Source organism: Acanthisitta chloris, unplaced genomic scaffold, assembly GCF_000695815.1.
Source record: "Acanthisitta chloris isolate BGI_N310 unplaced genomic scaffold, ASM69581v1 scaffold9373, whole genome shotgun sequence".
Taxonomy (NCBI): Eukaryota; Metazoa; Chordata; class Aves; order Passeriformes; family Acanthisittidae; genus Acanthisitta; species Acanthisitta chloris.
The window spans coordinates 18,025-36,475 of NW_008666551.1; the positions used below are offsets into that span (position 1 = coordinate 18,025).

At 38.9% G+C, this 18,451-nt stretch overlaps 1 protein-coding gene across 1 annotated transcript in view; it reads right to left on the minus strand.

Annotated features, from left to right (window-relative positions):
- The window catches only part of LOC103799819 (myosin-IIIb-like), a gene marked incomplete at its 5' end in the record, with an annotated part of 61,663 nt that continues 43,212 nt past the window's right edge, over positions 1 to 18,451 (minus strand). Inside the window, 3 exons of the mRNA XM_009072169.1 lie at positions 1 to 155; positions 1,393 to 1,439; positions 1,814 to 1,920. Coding sequence (XP_009070417.1) covers positions 20 to 155; positions 1,393 to 1,439; positions 1,814 to 1,920 — 290 coding nt within the window. The remainder of the gene's footprint in view (positions 156 to 1,392; positions 1,440 to 1,813; positions 1,921 to 18,451) is intronic.

An 18,451-nucleotide genomic window follows, 5' to 3' on the forward strand; every position in this document is an offset into this window, starting at 1 on the left:
TCAATACAGTAAGTGAGATTCAACTTTCAGCAAAAGACACACCTCGAGAAGAAGGAGGAGATGGGGAGCTGAGAAAGTTGTCATCTTCAGGGACAGATTCAACAGCTGACAATGATTTGTAGTACTCATCCTCTCCATCCAGCACTTTGATTTGGCTTGAAAGAAAACAAACAACATTTATTAAGTTAAAATTTAATTCTGTCAAACTTCTCTGTGAATGTAAAAATGAAGAGTGTTAGTACAAGAAAGAGGAAAAAAGATGGGATGATTTGATGAGAAAGATACAGTTTTTATGCATACTAATTGCTATTTTTTTAATGATTATACTCTGGTTCTGAGGATCAGTGAAATGCAATAGTCTTTCAGTCTGGGTATACAGAATAATAGACAAACTATTTGCATCCAATGGACATTTAATTTGAGGAATGTGGCTATTTTGTCTGTGTATGTTCCACAAGTAGGATATGATCTTGGTATCGTATTTCAGATGGTGGTTTGCTGTGAATATGAGCCAAAGACTACATCATCAATTTTGAGGGAAAGCCCTATTGACAGTAAGAGGGGCTTTCATTTTCCTGTGATGTATGAGGAGCATTGCAGTCCCATGTTAGTGTTTCCGTTCCCAGAATATGGACTTTTTTTAACTAGGGAAGGGAGCTAAAATAAAACAAATCTTACACAGTTGTGCAAAATTTTAGGCTTTAACCTTGACTCAAAGACCATTATATTCAGAAGATTAATAAAAACCAAAGGAAGTAATACAGAAAGTTCTTGCATATTTTTGAAGTAAATGCATTCGCAAGACCAAAGGTCCATCAGTTCTCTCTGGTCTGTGTGATCAGGCAATGAAATACTTTGGCAATTGTACAGGAGTCAGCCTAGCTTTTTCTACCTATACCAGGTGATAACTTCTGTAACAACGGGAACTGACTCAGTCCAACAGAGGAGGAGCAACTCCCTTTAGGGCTGAGTGGCCTCTGTCAGTTCTTCAAATGTGCTCCCTCAGGAGGGCAGAGACCCATTGCTGCTGCGAGGCTGGCAGGGCTTCTGGCCATGTTCTAGGCCACAGAACTTCAGTTTCAACACCCTTCATCTGGCACCTTTCACCAGTGCTAAATACACTTAAAAAGATAAGAAAGCTATTTTTTTGGTAGTAAAAGTACTCAGAGAGAGCTGGGGAGCATATGTTGTAAGACTCAGTTCTAGTGTCTGCAGACAGTAGTACATGCAAGTTTTACATTCGCTTCTGTAGAAAATGTCCAATGTCAATGCACAGAAATATGTTAATTGTTTATTTTTAGAAACCTCTCTAGAAAGTTTTGCATATTCTGTAATATCACAAAGGACTTCTTCTGTTTACAGTTGCTTAGAACTAAGAAGATAGATATTTACCCAAGTTTTCTTGGCTTCCTCTTGCTCCCTTGATATTCTAGAGTTCCCTGTGGAGAGGGCCAAGAACACACAGTCAAAGCAAAGCAGCAAGTCGTTAATTTTTAATTCAAAGTGATTTTGTGTTGAATGCAAGCAGATGCTGATAATATCAGAAGTCACAGCATAATTTTTTTGATCAAAGGGCTCAAGTGAGCCTGATGAAGCATGCATCTTGCTCGTCTTTGATAAACCACATCAATTATTCACCGTGAAGGCAGACATCCTGACATGAAAGCAACAGATAAAGAGCATAAGCACATGTTCAAGACGAGAGCAGAAGAACGTGGGGGTGGGGCTGGAGGGGCTGAAACAGGTATTAATAACAGAATTATTAACTGGAAACAAAGCCAGTAAAACAGCTTTATTGCCACTTTGAACTCACATTTAACTGGTTATAGTACATGTTGTCCTCAGGGCTATTCAGCATTTTGGGCTGCTGACATCGTCGACGAGGTGTTCTCAGCTTCTGTTCAAGACAGTTTTCTGAACCTAAAGTAAGATAACACAATTTAGTTTTAAGCTGTGCCAGGTGCTGTGAACGTCTTAGCACATTTTAGACTGTAAACAGTCTTTTCTTCTGTCCTATTTGGTCCCGGATTTATTAACAAGTTTGTTCTATCCAAAGTAAGCAAACAGAAACTTGGGGATCTTTGTTTTCCCTTTTGAAACTTAGTTCAAACACTAGTTTTTAAGCAGAACTTAATTTTTACTTTTTAACATTTTTTTATTCTCCCATATATCTATATCATGCAACTCCTTATTCCTTTCACACTTTATCATAGTATCTTCTGTTATCTAGGCAGGAAATGAGGTATATTGTGACTAGCTAGGGATATATCATTCAGCAGCAACAAAATCGTTTTTCTACAGTAGACAGTAATAAAGCCTTTTGACTGATGAGTCTTAGTCTATTATCATCACTTTTATTGTACAGAAAGGCTACCTTCTTGACATGGCTCTCTGTTTAATCAGAGTAACCAGACCAGCTTGGAATTATGCTTTCTTAATATAATTTGTGATGTGCTGTAAAGTAACAGTTGCTTGAAGTCATCTGGAGAGCAGAGTTTAAAGATGAAGGAACTATTTCAGAAGGGGGGGATTTGGAAAAGAACTAATGGCCTTCATTTTTTTCTTTGTATTAAGGAAAGGAGACATGATGCTGCTGTACTCTATTTTACCAAGCACTCTCTGTGGCACGTCCTCTAGATTACCAAGACAACTATTTTCAGGAAAACTAAGTTGCTAAAAGATACTGTGGGAGTAAGGAAAGCTCATTTACTTTTCAAATAATTCTCCCAATGCGTTTGACTTTTCCAATATCTGTTTTCTGATACCCTGTTAAAAGTTATTTTAGTGACAGTATGAATGAAAACAGTTTTTGGTGGCACTGAAGGAAAAATACACATCTTATTACATTTGCATTCCATACTGCATGGGGAACTTGCTCTGATACAAAAGACCAGCACAAAGATCAAGTGGCACATGAGTTCCTTTAAGCACTTCCGAACTGAAGCTAACATGACTGGTGCAGATGCAGGGCTCTAATCTCACAAATCCATTTGTAAGATCTGGCCTTAAGGAGCAGGTAACATTACAAAGGAGGTTTATTATACACCCAGCTTTACAGTTTGTATCTGCAATCTGAATGAGGCAGAGGATATGCCTGAACTTCGGCTTTTTCAACGAGAAGACTGACTGTTCTGAGAGATTTTCTCTCTTCCACTGTCCTCCCTCTCAACAGTAATATTTGAAATACATTAGTTTCCTCTCAGTGTGTGACTCCAATGCCTGTGTGGGAGGGGAGCACTTGTTTCATTCCATCACAAGGCCTGGGGGGGATGGTGGGCTAAATGACCACCAGGGAACTGACTGCAGTGCGGGGTCTAAAATTCAAACCCAGTTTTATAGAGAAAGGTTATATTTATCCAGTAATACAAAATAAATTTAAAATAATATACTCCTGCTGCCTGCTAATTTAATACCCAATGCTTCAATACTTTATATTTTCAAGTTCAGCAAACCTTCACATTTTTGCTAAAGAGACTGTGATGGCTGAATCCAAACCTTTGCTACTTACCTGTATTGCATACAACCAGACAAGGCAAAAGCTGTACCAGAAAATACTTCTGGGTGTCCAAGTAATGTCTGTCTCTTTGGAAAAATTTTTATGCCAGATTTAGATAGGAATTTTGTTCTCTCTGAAAGTTTTACGGAAGACTTGCCATAACTACATTCTACTCTCTCCCTGCTCTGAAAGTTACTCAAATTGATCTTGGAGCTTTCTATCTCAGGACAGCAGGGTCTGCAGTTTTTGCAAGCAAGCCTTTCAGTCTCCAGGCCGTTTAAGTTCCTTTTCACAGCATCATAGTTCTTGAATTCCACTCCACGAATAATGTTTTTATTCTAGCAAGAGGCTGGTGTGAACCCAGGTCCCCACAGTTTTGCATAATTTCACACACCTCTCTGCAGCTTACCAGAAGTAAAAACAGCACATAAGTATCTAGAACTGTTTAAGCAGTACAATAATATGATAGGGTGTCTTTTTTCCTTCCCCCGGAGTAATCCTGTGGCCTTTGTGCTATTTTATTCAAAACACTTACATGTACAGGGTTTTTGTTTTTATTTTTTTGATGTCTTTCTTTCATGAGGATTCTGAGACACTAATATTTTGTTCTACCTTTTTATCCTGACACTTAATTATTTCTGTGTATTCTATGGGTGGTCTACAGCTTGTGTTCTCCAAAGGAAATACCCTTTCAGTGGGCCCATTTGTCTTAGTAGCATACTACATGAACTGTACAAAATGTGGTAACATTTATCATAAACTACCATATCTGGAGAAAATGGTAACATGTGCTCAACACTCAGCAGTTGAATAGGCATTTTAAATGCTGTTCTAAAATATTTTCCTTTGATGACAAACTTAAAGCCACCAATAAGAAATAAGTCACTTGCCATTTTACTAGCAATAGCAGCAGCACCAGTACCATTAACAAGGTATTGTCTACACTGCACATAAATTGTGCTATGTGCCTCTGGCAAGTCAAGGCTCCTGAGTTTGCCACAAATTTAGAGATCAGATGAGAGAGTGAGCACAAGCACTTTCCTCAGGTTGTACTTCAGCACTATTTTATAAAAAGAGATCGGACCCCTATTTTGTCTGGAAGAAAATAACTCTAAGTTGGAGAGTTACTCTAGTTGTAACTCTAAGTGCAGAAATTCCTCAGGTTACAATTTCTTCATTGGTGAATCCTTTACTGCAGTGCAGAAATAACACAGAGTAGGCAAAATGCTTTCTGCCAAGTGCACTGTGTCAGCTGATCTAAGTGTAGTAGGTAGCTGAGGTTCTGGGCATCCTCTTCCTGTTCTCACTCAGACACAGAGAGGCTGATACACACAGTGAGCAAGGCTCATGTGGATGCTTCCCTAGAGCTTCCTCAAAATTGATGTTGCTTACAGAGACAGGAATTAGAAACTGGCTAATGGGTAAGTCTGTTGGAGTAGGAAGTATTTATAACCAGACAAACTGATGGGGTTCCTTTTATTGGTTACCCTTTCTATTTCTCTGATACATAATAGCTCAAGCCAATAGACCAGGGCCTTGCAGTGCTCAGTCAGATTAAAAAGATATATGTTTTCAACCAAATGCAAAGTCAGAGATGCAAGATACATTTTTATGAACTGGGAATTGCATAGTTGGAAAGCAGTGTCTCCAGGAGAGACTTGGGAATTACGGATATTCAGCTGAATATGAAGTAGACTGGGTGCAGAGAAGAGGACTACTCAATAGAAATAGGGAACAGTTCTATCTTGTGTGCAGAATTATTTGAAAGTGGGTGCAAGAAAGTGCAGAATGTTTTGAGAACAAGAACGACTTGAAATCTGGAATATCTGCCATATGCTGAAAAATGTATGAAGACTGCTCTATTTTATTTTTTTTCAAAAGGAGGTTATGAGGTGACTTGAAGCAAGTCTAAACCCTGTCTAGAAGGTGGAGGGTTTTTCACCTTTGAAAACCAAATTCTAAACTCTCTCATGGTCAGAAGTGGAAGAAAATTTTTGACTGTAAATATAGCACATACTGAAAGCAATCAATTAGGAGAAAAAATACTTAGCAGTATGATGGAAGCTCAGGATGAGATTGGAAGCTTTTAGAAAAGGGACATTTTGACTCAAGCTAAAGTTAAAAACTATTGAAGATGTGGCACAGATCACTTCTACCTTAATAGGAATTAATTTCTCTAATGTGATTTTTATCACAGGTCTCAGCCTGCAGATTTTGTATTGATCTTTTGATTTCTGGGATATAGTTTCTGAATTTCCATGTGATTCTTCTTTGCTTTCTTATGGCTGAAATGGAAATATTTTTCTTCAATCGGCCATCATACTGACACTTTTAATAACATCCCTTGGCTTGGAGATGATTAGCACATTTCTTATGCCATATCTTATTTAGAAGATTTTTCTGTTTAAAAATCCATCCTTTCCATAAGCTGGAACGGACTCCTTCAGAAATGTACAAACTGCCAAACAGCAAGATTTAACAAAAGATTTCAAAGTGCTCTTTAGGACTGACATGAGGACTTCAGCATCTAGGATTTGGGCCCTGACCAATACTTTCAAAACAGTAGCTGCAAAAATGTATTTTTCTAATGACTTCCCATGAGGCAGATGACTTCACTTGAGATTCAGTGAAGATCTCATTGTAGATGTCCTGACTGTCCTGCTTATTATTGCCAGTGGAACTAAGAATCATCAGACTTTGCTCTCTGAAATGAAGCTTGGGTCTTCATAAACTGTTCATGACTAAACCCTTGCTTCAAAAACTCCTTAATGCTGATAACCTTGCCAAACATTGCTAATTTTTCCTGTATGGAGAATTCTGCAGAGAAAATGGTGATGAGGCAGCTACAACTGCATTTGGAACTTGTAAAATCCACTGATGCAAGTCGGATTGTTTTAAGGTTGGTGCAGCACACCAGGGGAGCTAAACTCTGCATGACATCCTACTTTTTGCAAGGAGTGCACAGGAGGGTTCTTTGTCAGTGTGTCAGTGCCCCAAAAAGGCTGCGTTCCCAATTCCTGTGCTGAAGGGACTGTAGCCCCCGCAACACGTATTGAAGGGTGGAGCTGAGTTCATTTTCCTTCTAAAGCCATTTACCCAAAGCAGGTTTGGAACGGGTTAGTCTTGTCTCTTTTACTGTTATAGGTGAACACAAACCTAGTATCACAGGAAGGGTAGTCCTTTTCTAATTACGCTGGATTTAGGGTCTGAGTAGGGACAGTCTGCTAAAGCAAAGGTAATGGGGCCATTTAAGAGACCATATATCTTAACAGAGTAAGCAAATAAAGTAGACAAATCAGTATGACCAAGAAAAATAGTAAGCATGTAGCTGATTTCCAATCTATAATATCAGATGAAACATGAAAGTGCAACCCTTAATTATAAGCAAATATTAGCACAGACTCATGGGATCTCATCATAACATCTCAAGGTCTACATTCATGAAAATTTAAGCAATGTTTAAAATCATGTTAATTTGTTCTTTGTTTGTTTCTTTTCCTGCCAGTCTAATTTATTCCAAAAGACTTTGGTTCTCAAGCCTGGATATATTGATCATGCCTATGTAAAGCATTGTTATAGCCTGGGGAGAAGACTTTTGTGGAAAAATTTGTCTTTGTTCTCCTTTGATAATTTATATGTATTTTGATGTTTTCAAGTTTCCAGTTTTGAATCATTTTTCAAGGCAGCAAGTTAACTTCACTTTTCCTCTTGAAGTCTCAGGCAAATGCAGAAATGACCTCACAGACAATGATAATATATGTCCTCCTCCTGGACTGGATGCTAGTGAATAATTATGTGCAGCATGTTGATTTCAAGGAACAGCTACATTTTATCGTGTGCCATGCAAGTCTGTTCAAGCAGAGGACTCAAGGGGCTAATGATTCTGGTCCCACTCATATAAATGTTAAACGGGAGTGATTGAACATCAGTTATGCAGTAAAAATTGCTGTAAATTAACTAGACTTCGTGATTTTAATTACTTCAGCTTTATGTTTAAGAAGAGCAATTTATGAAGGGCACACGATGCTGTTTGGCTGAGTGTTGATCCCAACGTATCTTTCTTCCTTTGCTATGACCATGATTCTCTATCATCTGTACAAATTTGCATCACAAGTTCAAACCAGGGGTAAAGTGCAAAATGGGAGTAAAATAAAAACAGTGCCTGAGAAGCAGAGTGAACACTCAGGCAGTTAGTCCCCACTGAGCTCCTGCTGCACCTGCCATACTCAATCCAGTCAGTGCAGAACTACCTTGCACATCCCTGTACTGAACCGCAGTCCGTGTGACTTTAGCATGAGCACACATTGAGAGATAACAGGGCCCCATCACAGGCTATTTGTGCACTGTCTGTTCAATGCTACCAGCTATAAATGCATCAGAAACAAGGCCAGGATTAACAGGTCTGATAGGCATCACAAAACATATACTGTAGAATAACCTGTAACTTCATTTGGAAATAATGAGGTTATCAGGTCTATGCTGCATACCATACATTTATTATATTATGGTAGTTCTACAAACATGCTGGATGCTCACAGAAAACAAACACACTGTCTCTGAGATTTTAATCTGAGTGCAGGCAAAACCACACCATGGGACAGCAATATAGGGTAGGAGAGAAGAAAGAGCAAGATTACTTAGTGACTTGAGTAATGAGGCAGGTCTCCATCACCTTCTTTTCCCTTCTGAGGTTAATAAAAGGGGAAAGAGAAAACTACAGGAAAGAGAAATGAACAGGAAAAAGACAAAAAACAAGTAAACAATTAAGTAAGATGCTGAGAAACTAAGGAAAAGAAGAAAAGGGAATAAACAACCATTAGCAGTGAAGCAGTAGAAGCTAAGTTCTGGCATCAGAAGATTAAATTAATCTAGTAACATCAGGAGCCTGGAGGCATATTGACATATTTAATACTATTAACAATTGTAATTCTCTCCAGAATATTTCATGCTTACCTACCAGTAGCTTCAGAGCTCTGGAAACGTTCAATAAGGCCATCCATTCTATTCATATAATGAGATCTAGTATGGCAGGAACCATTCTTACCACCAAATATCCTTGGTCCGTTTCTCTACATAAGAGTGTCCAGGAATATTTATAGAGGCTGGCACTCTTCATGCTGCTAGTGACAAGCAAGCATGGAAAGAACAATAAATCAGATGTGCTTTGAGGAGTTACAAGGCCTCAGCTCCTGCTAACTAACTAACTAACAAAATCTTCCTGAAGCTTCACAGAAGTCTTGCTGAGGCAAAGGATGCTAACTCCTTTGAAAAAATATATTAATGCTTAGAAAGAGTGATTAATCCTTAGGAAATCCTGGAACTCTGGTGTATTCAAAACTTTTACCTGGATTCAGTAGGTAAGAATTATATATCAGATTTAACTATTTTCAGTGTCAAGTGCTTTGTAGTCTAAACCTATAGCTCCGAACGTAGTTACTGGATTCACTGGAAACACAGAATATGGGGGGACAAAATGTCCCATAATAGAGAGACTGAGAATCAAACCAAATCAAGCTCCATGATCACCTCGGATCCCCCACACAACTGTGGTGAACTAGAATTCTGTTTATTCAGATGGAGTGTGCTCATAGTGCCAAGAGCCATAGACTGCTAGGGAAATTAGTGTAGCCTCTTTGATGTCATGTGCATCCCAGAATCTGTAACACACTGCTAAAACTGTGAGCATAGCCTTTTGTTTATAACCCTAAACAGAACCATTTGAATACACACACTGAAAAACTCCTAACAGAAGCAATGCATTTTCTTCCACCCAGTGATTCATTACTTACGGCTTCATTTTGGATACTGCAGTTCTATGCAAAGCCATATGCTTTGGATTATAAAGCACACTAAGCAAATCATAAGTTTTTCAAGATGGGATGTAAAGGCTGTTTTTGCATCTGTTTGTTGCCAACGACCCAGATGATACTGTAATTAGAACAACAAATATTTTATGTGAAATCAATCATTGAGCTGTCTCTGAACCCTGAGACAATGGCTTTTAGATACACTTTGTTGGGAAACAAGATCATAAATAGTTAGAATCTTGGCTTCTGCTGGTTTTTTTCCTTCCAACACAATTCTGATCCTTTAGTATTTGTCAGTTCTTTCAGTTTCTATTGTGAGTGACTTGACTGTAGAGGGAAAAGGCAGAGATTAAACAAAGCATACCAAGGAACTAAACTGTCAGTGACTAGCATGGGTAGGATTCAAACCTGTCAGCAAACAGCATGCTTCTACAAGTACAGTCCTGGAGACATGTCTCCCTCTGTGTGTTGAACAGACACAAGCTCTCATACACCCTGCACATGATAACATCTAATAGTGGGTTCCAGAGGTGTGGCAACTAGTCAACTGACTAGTCAAAGCCCAAGAGGTTTGCGCAGCGACAACTTGAACTTCAGGGAAAAAAGTCATGCTAAACCATCTGACTGGCAGAAACCACCTGTAGACAATGCAGAAAACTCAACTGACCATTATTTTTCTACCTCTCCTTAAACTTGACCCGAGGAGGTTGTTGAAGCTGCTTTTTGGTTAATTCATAGAAACCATAGAAAATGGTCTGGGTTGGAAGGGACCCTAAAGATCACATAGTTCCAACTCCCCTGACACAGGCAGGGACACCTCCCACTAGTCTAGTCCATCCAACCTGGCCTTGAGCACTTCCAGGGATGGGGCAGCCACAGCTTCTCTGATCAACCTGTGCCAGTGTCTCATTACCCTCAGAGTAGAGAATTTCTTCCTAGTATCTAATCTAAACTTAATCTCTTTCACTTTGAAGCTATTCCTCTTTTCCTGTCACTCCAGGTCCTTGTAAAAAGTTTCTCCTCATCTTTCTTGTATGCCCCTTTAGGTACTGGAAGGCTGCAATTAGATGACCCCAAAACCTTCTCTTCTCCAGGCTGAACAAACCATATGCTCTTAGCCTTTCCTCAAATGAGAGGTGCTCCATCCCTATAATCAACTTGGTGTCCCCCTCTGACCTTGCTCCAACAGGTCAATGTCCTTCCTGCTCTGGGGACCCCAGAGCTGGATGCAGCACTCCAGGTGGGGCGTCACCAGAGCAGAGGGGCAGAATCACTTCCCTTGACCTGCTGGCTACGCTACTTTTGATGCAGCCCAGGATACAGTTGGCTTGTGATCTTTTCAGAAGAGACAGTTACTGATGAAAACCAGGGCATTTCAGGTATGCTGGAATTACTACATATCACAGCCCATTTCCTGGTTCTGGAAGACTTGCTTAATCCAACAGCCACCAGGTGATAAAAAATATCTTTCTTGCATTAACACATGAGGTAAGTGGTGTCTCTCTCACTGAGCAATCCTGTATGATCAATACAAGTGAATGAAGAACTTCACAGGAGAAACACCTACAGAGAGCAATTAAATACAAAGAGATCACTTCCAGATCGAGACATCCCTGAGCCACAAAGCATGTTAGGCTGGAGAATGTTCTGGGCAAATATCTCTGCTTGCCCTACTTTTGTACTATACCCTAGGCTTTTGCTCTTGGTTACTGTCAGAGAGAGGAAATTAGGATAAACAGATTTAGATGGGACTGGAAATACAGTTCTTTTTTAATTTTATTTCTTTGTAAGGTTGCTAACATTCAAAAAACCAGGAAAGAGGTTAACAAAATAAATTCAAGCAGACCAAATCCCTGAAGCCAAGGCTGAGGTAAGTTCTCACAAGGTACACGTTAGAGTCTTCAATGTAAAGATAACTTCAAGGTCAACTTTCACTGTTTATGGCACGATGGTTGAATTACACTTGCCTTTTTGTTAGCGGTGCACCAGATCAGCCTTAGCTTCTGGAAGGCAGAAGTTGAAATTTCATGCTAAGATGAATGAAAAGGAAAGCCAGACATTCTTAGGTTTTCTGGACATGCCTCATTTTCCCTTCTCCTTGAGTATTTCTCTGAGGTACTAGTCCTGCATGAGAAACACTGGGACACCTGTACAGGCATGGTGCACCCAGAGGCTTGCCATGAGGCAAGCTTGTCTCATCAGCACTACGTCATGGCTGGGACTCAGCCTGCTTGTACAGTTTACTTACTTCGCGAAGCTAAATAAAATAGGACTAGAAAGAATCTCTAGTGACTATTTTGTCCTTCCCTGTCTTCCAAAGGAAAACCACCTATCATGCTGGAGGTACAAGAAATATTCAAAATTGCTCAGAAACAAAAGATATCAAAAAATCTGACAAACATAATATCAACAATGGAGCCACTAATGATACTTCTGCACAGTAAAATGACAGCTATTCCTTCAAAGAAGGATTAGGATGACGATTTAGTCAATATGACTGATTAAATAGCTTTGGCAACTTTAAAGTAAAAATCCTAAATAACATGACAGTATCATCAATTTTAGAGTCTCCAAAATACATTTGGACCTACTAATGCACAAGTTCTTAAACTGCAGATTGTGGATCTCAAGAGCTGCATATCATGTGCTAATATGCCTCAGAAAACTCACTGGACACTTGGCACTGGTTCATCCTGTGGATTCTAGCTAAGAAAAACAAAGCATATGGGGGAAAAAGATGAAACAAACATAAAAAGTAAACACTGAGATTAACTTTTAAAAATAGTCAAAACATTCAGTGCATTAAAGAAGAGTAACAAATCACAAATACCTTTCTAATACTGCTTCTCTACAGGGCCAACTACTCAAGTTGCCAAAAATGCATCACAAATGTGGGGAGTTAGTCTGTGCAATCAAAAGTAGGGCAGGAGGCAATCTGTAAGTTCACACTCGGTTAAGAAATGGTTCATAACGGTCTGTGTTTCAGAGTTGCTGTTGTAGCATATAGCCTGGATACATTTAAAGGTAATCCCTCACCTTCTTCCAAACTGTAATAATAGCATTTTTATCCCATACCCTCAGAGATTAAGCCACTTGATTGACTTTGAATTCTGGACACACAGGAAATTTGTATTAATTTAGCATAATGATGAGGCGCAATAAAGGCTCTGTGGAACCACAACAGCACAGTCTCTAAGGTTTTGTTCATTACAGAAACACAATTTGCATATCTAAAGGCTTGAAACCATGGGTCCATATTGATACAACTAGTATCTCAAATTTGAGTGTAGCAGATTCAGCATATATTTCAAAGAATAAATGGTAGAAGCCCAAGATAAAACTCTCAGTAGATTTCTTCATTAAGAAAGAAGGTCTTTTTCTGAATTCAAGGTAGTTGGCAGCAGAAACTTTTAAAGGAAGTATTAAAGAAAGCTTGACTGGAGCTTGCAAAAATACCAATAGTTAGATACTTGCTTCCAAGTGATTCGGCCTGACATTTGTAAATGTGGGAAGTAAAGGAGGTATCTTGGCTAGATAAAGGGAACTAATGCTGCTGACCTATGTTCTACAGCAATCCATTTCTTTTAAGGGTTGTTCAGTGCTGCTGGGACTCCCAACATTAGACCCTCAATTAGTGCTGGTTCACAAGTGATCTACAGATCAAATTCAGGCCAGTAAATTCTGAGGGAATATTTTGAAAGGGAAACCAAAGAAACATAAGCAAACTATTCAGTCAGTGTCAGATTTCCAAAAATAAGTAGGACTAGAAAATACCTTCAGGCTTTAAAGATACCCTGTGAAAGAGCATCTAGGTTGTTTTGTTTCTTCCTTGCAAATCCAAATCATGACCTTTTACTGACATGAATCTAATGGTAGAATGCTAAACATGCATAAAAATAAGGGGTTGTCATTTTCAGAGCAGCAGTTAGATATAGTAGGTCAGAATTTTCAGCAGTAGTGAAGTTCATTCAGAACTGTAGAGAAGATGTTTAAAGAAAACTGAGGGAGGTCTGCAAAGAATTCCAGCCCTGGGATCTCAATATTAATAAAGCAATTTTAGGCTATTTATTTCATGATACCTAGCAACACCACCTGCAGTAAGAGTTTGGGGAGTGCAAAGCACACAGAATATGCATCATTTTCATCCAATCCTTCCTAAATACATTTAGAGGAAAATGTGGCAAAGACTTCAGCTGATGCAGGCAGAAGGACATACACACATGCACATATACAAATAAAGTAACTGATATTATAGTGGCTTTTTATGTGACAATATATTGTTTTGTTCCAAAATCACCTTTCTTGCAAGGGCACAGCTTGCATTAGTGTTTCAGCTCACTGTATCACATTCCCCCCTGAATGCAGTCTTTGTACTTGAGTGCACTTGTGTTAAAATAGTAAATGCTACAGACTGTTAGATTCTTTAATGAACCTTTCTTTACCAAAATGAGCAGTGAGTTCAGGGTTCGAACTGAGGCACTGAAAGGGGTGATTTTTAAACCATTACAGCTCACCCCCTCTAGAAAATCAGGCTCCTCCCTGGTGTTACAGTGCAGGTACACAATGTCTTGTCACTCCAGAAAACACAGACTAAGTGATTTCAGAAATTTTGGGGGGTGGGGTGGTGGGGTGGGTTTGTTCAGGCATGTTTTCCACCTCTTAACTACTATAGATTTTTGCTTTTTTTCCCCACCCCTTTCTTACAAGTCTGTACTAGGTTCTTGGCTGGGAATTGAATAGTGTATCCCTATAGAATAGTTTGTGATATAACAACACCAAAACTTGTTTGTGCCCTGGTTCTGTACTTGGGTCTGTGACTATCACAGAGTATGCAAAGTTGTGAATTAACACTTTACTAATTACTGTACACTTATTGCTTGCATGAATGGCCTACAAAGGATCCCCCAGAGTTACAATGTGGATAACCAATGCACTGCAAACGTACCTATTGCCACAGAATGGCACTTACAGTTTCTCTGTTTCAGATAGCCAAGAAGTATGGCCATATTAACATAACTCTCTTCCATAACACATCCTACTTCTCAGTAGGACTAATTAGCTTAGGCACGGCGCTGCACTCATCCAGCTCTACTGCCTCCGGGGTCTGATTCACATCTAGCTCGAGCAGCTTTGCAGAGCACTGGCAAGTGTTGAGTTGCTATAGCATAAATTTATTCTACGGCTTCTTCTATGCTAACTTTCCCATGGAGACAAAGCCTAAAAATCAGTTTTACCACTGTGAACAGATTCCTCAATCTCCTGTTGAAGTAATGCCATAATAATAGTTACAACATCCTGTCCCCAGCAGAAAGGCTCATATCCTGAAATCACGCACATGGACGAACAGCTTTGCTGCTAGAATGGGTCCCCCTGAAGCCAGCCCCAACACCAAGCACATGAATACAAGGGAAAATGGGAAACTATCAGAAAACCACATTGATATTAAAATGGTTTAGAGAAATATGAGCAAAATGAAAATGTATGACAGAATTTTAACTCCTCCCTTTAGAAAGGACTGTCTTAATTATTTTGATTATTGAAAGGCCCCATGAAGTAAAAGGTTACATTTCTCTTTCATTCTCTTCATTTGTAGAAGATATAATACATTTTAAAAGTCTATCACTCACTCTGGCTACACAATATTCAAATTAACTCATGAAGCAGTTTTAATTCAGAGATAATTGAGAGCCATATACTTTCTATAAACACACAATAACATGTAGGAATACTTAAGCTAATAATTGAAATAAAAATAGGTTTTTTAAGTTTAGAATGTTAGGTTCTTTGATAAAATAAGCACAAGAATAACTTGTGCTTTCATGGAAAGTATCAATTCCTTGCATAGCTGCTCATCAGTGTCTAAATTAAATGAATGTGAGACTGGTGAGTGGACAGAGACAAATTGGAGATAATCAGCAAAAATTCTGATTTCAAATAATGCATAAACCAAATAAATTGCTTCAAAGAGTCCCATAAAATTATAACTTTTGGAAAACATTTAAATTCTAATATAGCAAAAAGCAAAGAAACATGATTTGTGGACCCGAAGTTACTGCTCATTGTTTGCTTTCACAAGGTAGAGTGGCAGGAAATTATCTCCCTCTCGTCACACATTTCATTTTTTATTAGGTCATTTTGCATTATTTGTAACTTCAAAAAGCAGCCACCAAAATATGAGGTGCCAAAGATGTTTTTTCTTCTCTGAAGATGCAAATTAATAGAAGAAAACTGTCTACAACCACACATAGAGCAAACCAAGATTTTCAGTTTTACTGCACACCCTCATTCATGCCAGCAATCCACACAAAGTCAATGCATTATCCCACTGCGTAATGATGGATCCTGTGAGGTCTTGAAAGGTGGGACCAATATTCTTTAAAATACATGTTATTATTACTGTCAACCAATAACATGTATTTATTCAAAACAAAGTACTATTCTTTCATCACTATGTTGGCATATTTATGTTCACAACAATCTAGAGAACAACAACGTCAACATTATTTATAAAGAACCATAAATCCTTATTTTTATTTGTAAAATACATAAGAGAGGTTAACTATGTTTATCATACTCTCTTGCATTCTGTGTGTCTCTGCTATTCAGATGTGAACCAGAAAGTTTGTGCAGAGATACAAGACACACTAGGTAGCTGTTTTGGCGTATAAGGTCTTAGCTTTCTGTGTTTTGTGTACTTATTTTTCAGAGAAAGAGGGCTCCAGTCCCTAGGTTTCAAAATAAAGCCTTCCAGGGTAGGATGTGGGCAGATAGGCTACACAGCTGCTGTGTGGCCTGTGATGAGAAAGTGCCAGCAAAGGGCTAATGTCTTCATTACACTCATTCTTCTTTTTCTTTCCCCCATGGCTGCAGACAGACAGGACTAGGATAGCAGTTTGAAAATACACAGAATGTGCAGCATGGGCCTTGTGAGGGATGAATTTCCCAGTTATTTCTGCTGAAGTGTTAAATTCAGGTGCCTAATGATGGCATTCTAAACATCACCATTACTTTTTTCACTGAGCTCAACACACACAGAGGAAGAGATAGTCAATCATATTATGAAGAGCTATGTGAGGTATTGCTCATTTTACACAAGTAACGGCAGTAACTTGTGCCACTACTCAAGAAAGACTTGAGTGCCCAAAAACTAGCTGTAAACCTGGGCCCACCAAAAGGAGGCTGAACCCATCAGAGTTCATCATGAAACACCATGGCAGAAGAGGGTCCAAGGGGACCAAGGAGCTGAGAGTGCACACCTGATTACCTTTTCTAGTTTTATTTGTGGATGATGAAAACAGTCAGAAGTAAATGTTTTGTGTCCTGTCATGTATCACACCACTGAAGAGGAGGCAAAGTTTGTCCTTCTTGTAGAACCAGAAGGACAAAACCAGTCATCCTGCCTGCCTGCAACTGTGTTTTTCTTATCTTGTTAAAGAATTCATGGCAAACCTGTGAATAGAAGTGCTCTGTTGCTGAGAAATGTAACTATGATCGCACCCAGACATATGTCTAACATCTAGTAAAACCAGAACTATGGCTATTTAGCTTAGTATCCATCAGAAAAATGTGCTTATTGTCCATACTCAGTGTGTGGGGGGGAAAAAGTCAATGACATCACAAAAAGTGCCTGTGTTTTGGGTTCTGTTTTTTCCTTTTGGATGGCATCAAAAGTCTCTTCTAGATTACTGGCATTTGAAGATGAGAAACTATTAAAGTAGCTCACAAAGTCAATACAGTGATCTCACCAGACTTGCCAATGTGCATAAGGGGTTTTGTCTTTAAAAATAGCCTAGTATTTAGTTGCATACGCTCCAAAGGGTTTTTAATGGATGAAAATGCTTAAAGATTTCTGAAAGGTGTTCCTACTTCCTGTCCATTAGCATGCCACACTGGGATAATTTAAATCTGCTTTCTGTTCTGGCTACTCCAGATTACAGTCCTCCTTACTTCTAAAGGGGAGGAATTTCCACCTATGTGGAAGAGGAGTATCCTAATAAAAACTATAAAGTACAGCCACTGATGGGCTCTCTTCAGGAAGTGCCATGACCAGACACCTGTAAAACTGCACCTGAGTTAGAAGTTAGTCAGGCTACTTTTGTATTCATTTATTTCTTCACTAATACTGGCATTTTAGGGCAACAGAAACTTTTTTGTGTGTGTGAATTCAGGTCATATTAACTAACAGTTTCAGCTGAAATAACATGAAAAAACTTCAGAGATGTTGAAAGAATTCATTCTGGCATCTCAAAAACAAAACATTTTGATTTTGTCACAAGGGGACTCCTTTTCCAAAACAGAGGAGGTAGTGCTGCCACCCCTGATATCCAAAAACTCAGTGATTAGGCCATGTTCTTAGGTTGTGAAAGATGTAGTTTCAAGTACCTCCTTTAAATGATTTGGTACAGGGACTTGAACCCAAACATCAGGCTTCTCAGGAGAGTAGCCTAACTGCTGGGTTAGAAAATATTCTTAGGTAGGTTTCTTTCAGCCTCATTTGTTGAAAGTGTCCCACTTTACATAAAGTAGTTAAATATTCATTGAGACAGAGATTGAAAGCCAGGTGCTGGCCCCCTTTTCCTCTGACTGCTCAAATTACCAGGATCTCAAGTCATTCACATGCTCTCTGCTTCTGTGGCCTACTTACTATTTAATGTACATTCCACTGATGGGAGAAAGGGGAAAAGGAGAAAATGCTTTCTTCTCTGAACTTCTGTGTTTGCCTTGGGCACAGCCCAGGCCGGTGAAAATATGGGTCGGTGAAAGTTTTAAGCCTTACCTTTGGAAGGACAGTAGAATGGAAGGTAAGAAATCATCACTTTCTAACAGGTAGAGTAGATAAAAATAAAGCAGTCCAATGACAAGAAATAGTATTATTTAAAGGAGAAAGAAGTGAGACATCTGCATCTATTTGTATCCAATGTTTATCCCTATTGGCACAATTAATAAAAGCTATGCATAAATCACACAAAGTTCATTAAATCCACTGGCTCAGGCTGCTGACTAATTGGTAAATACACACTCTATAAAAATGTAAAATGTACGCCAACTCCACATTGTAAAGCTGTTTTCTAGTTAAGATGCCTTTGCATCTCTGTGGCTTTTCCAGCAGAGCTTGATTTTCACAGTTATTGATCTTAGGTCAACAGGA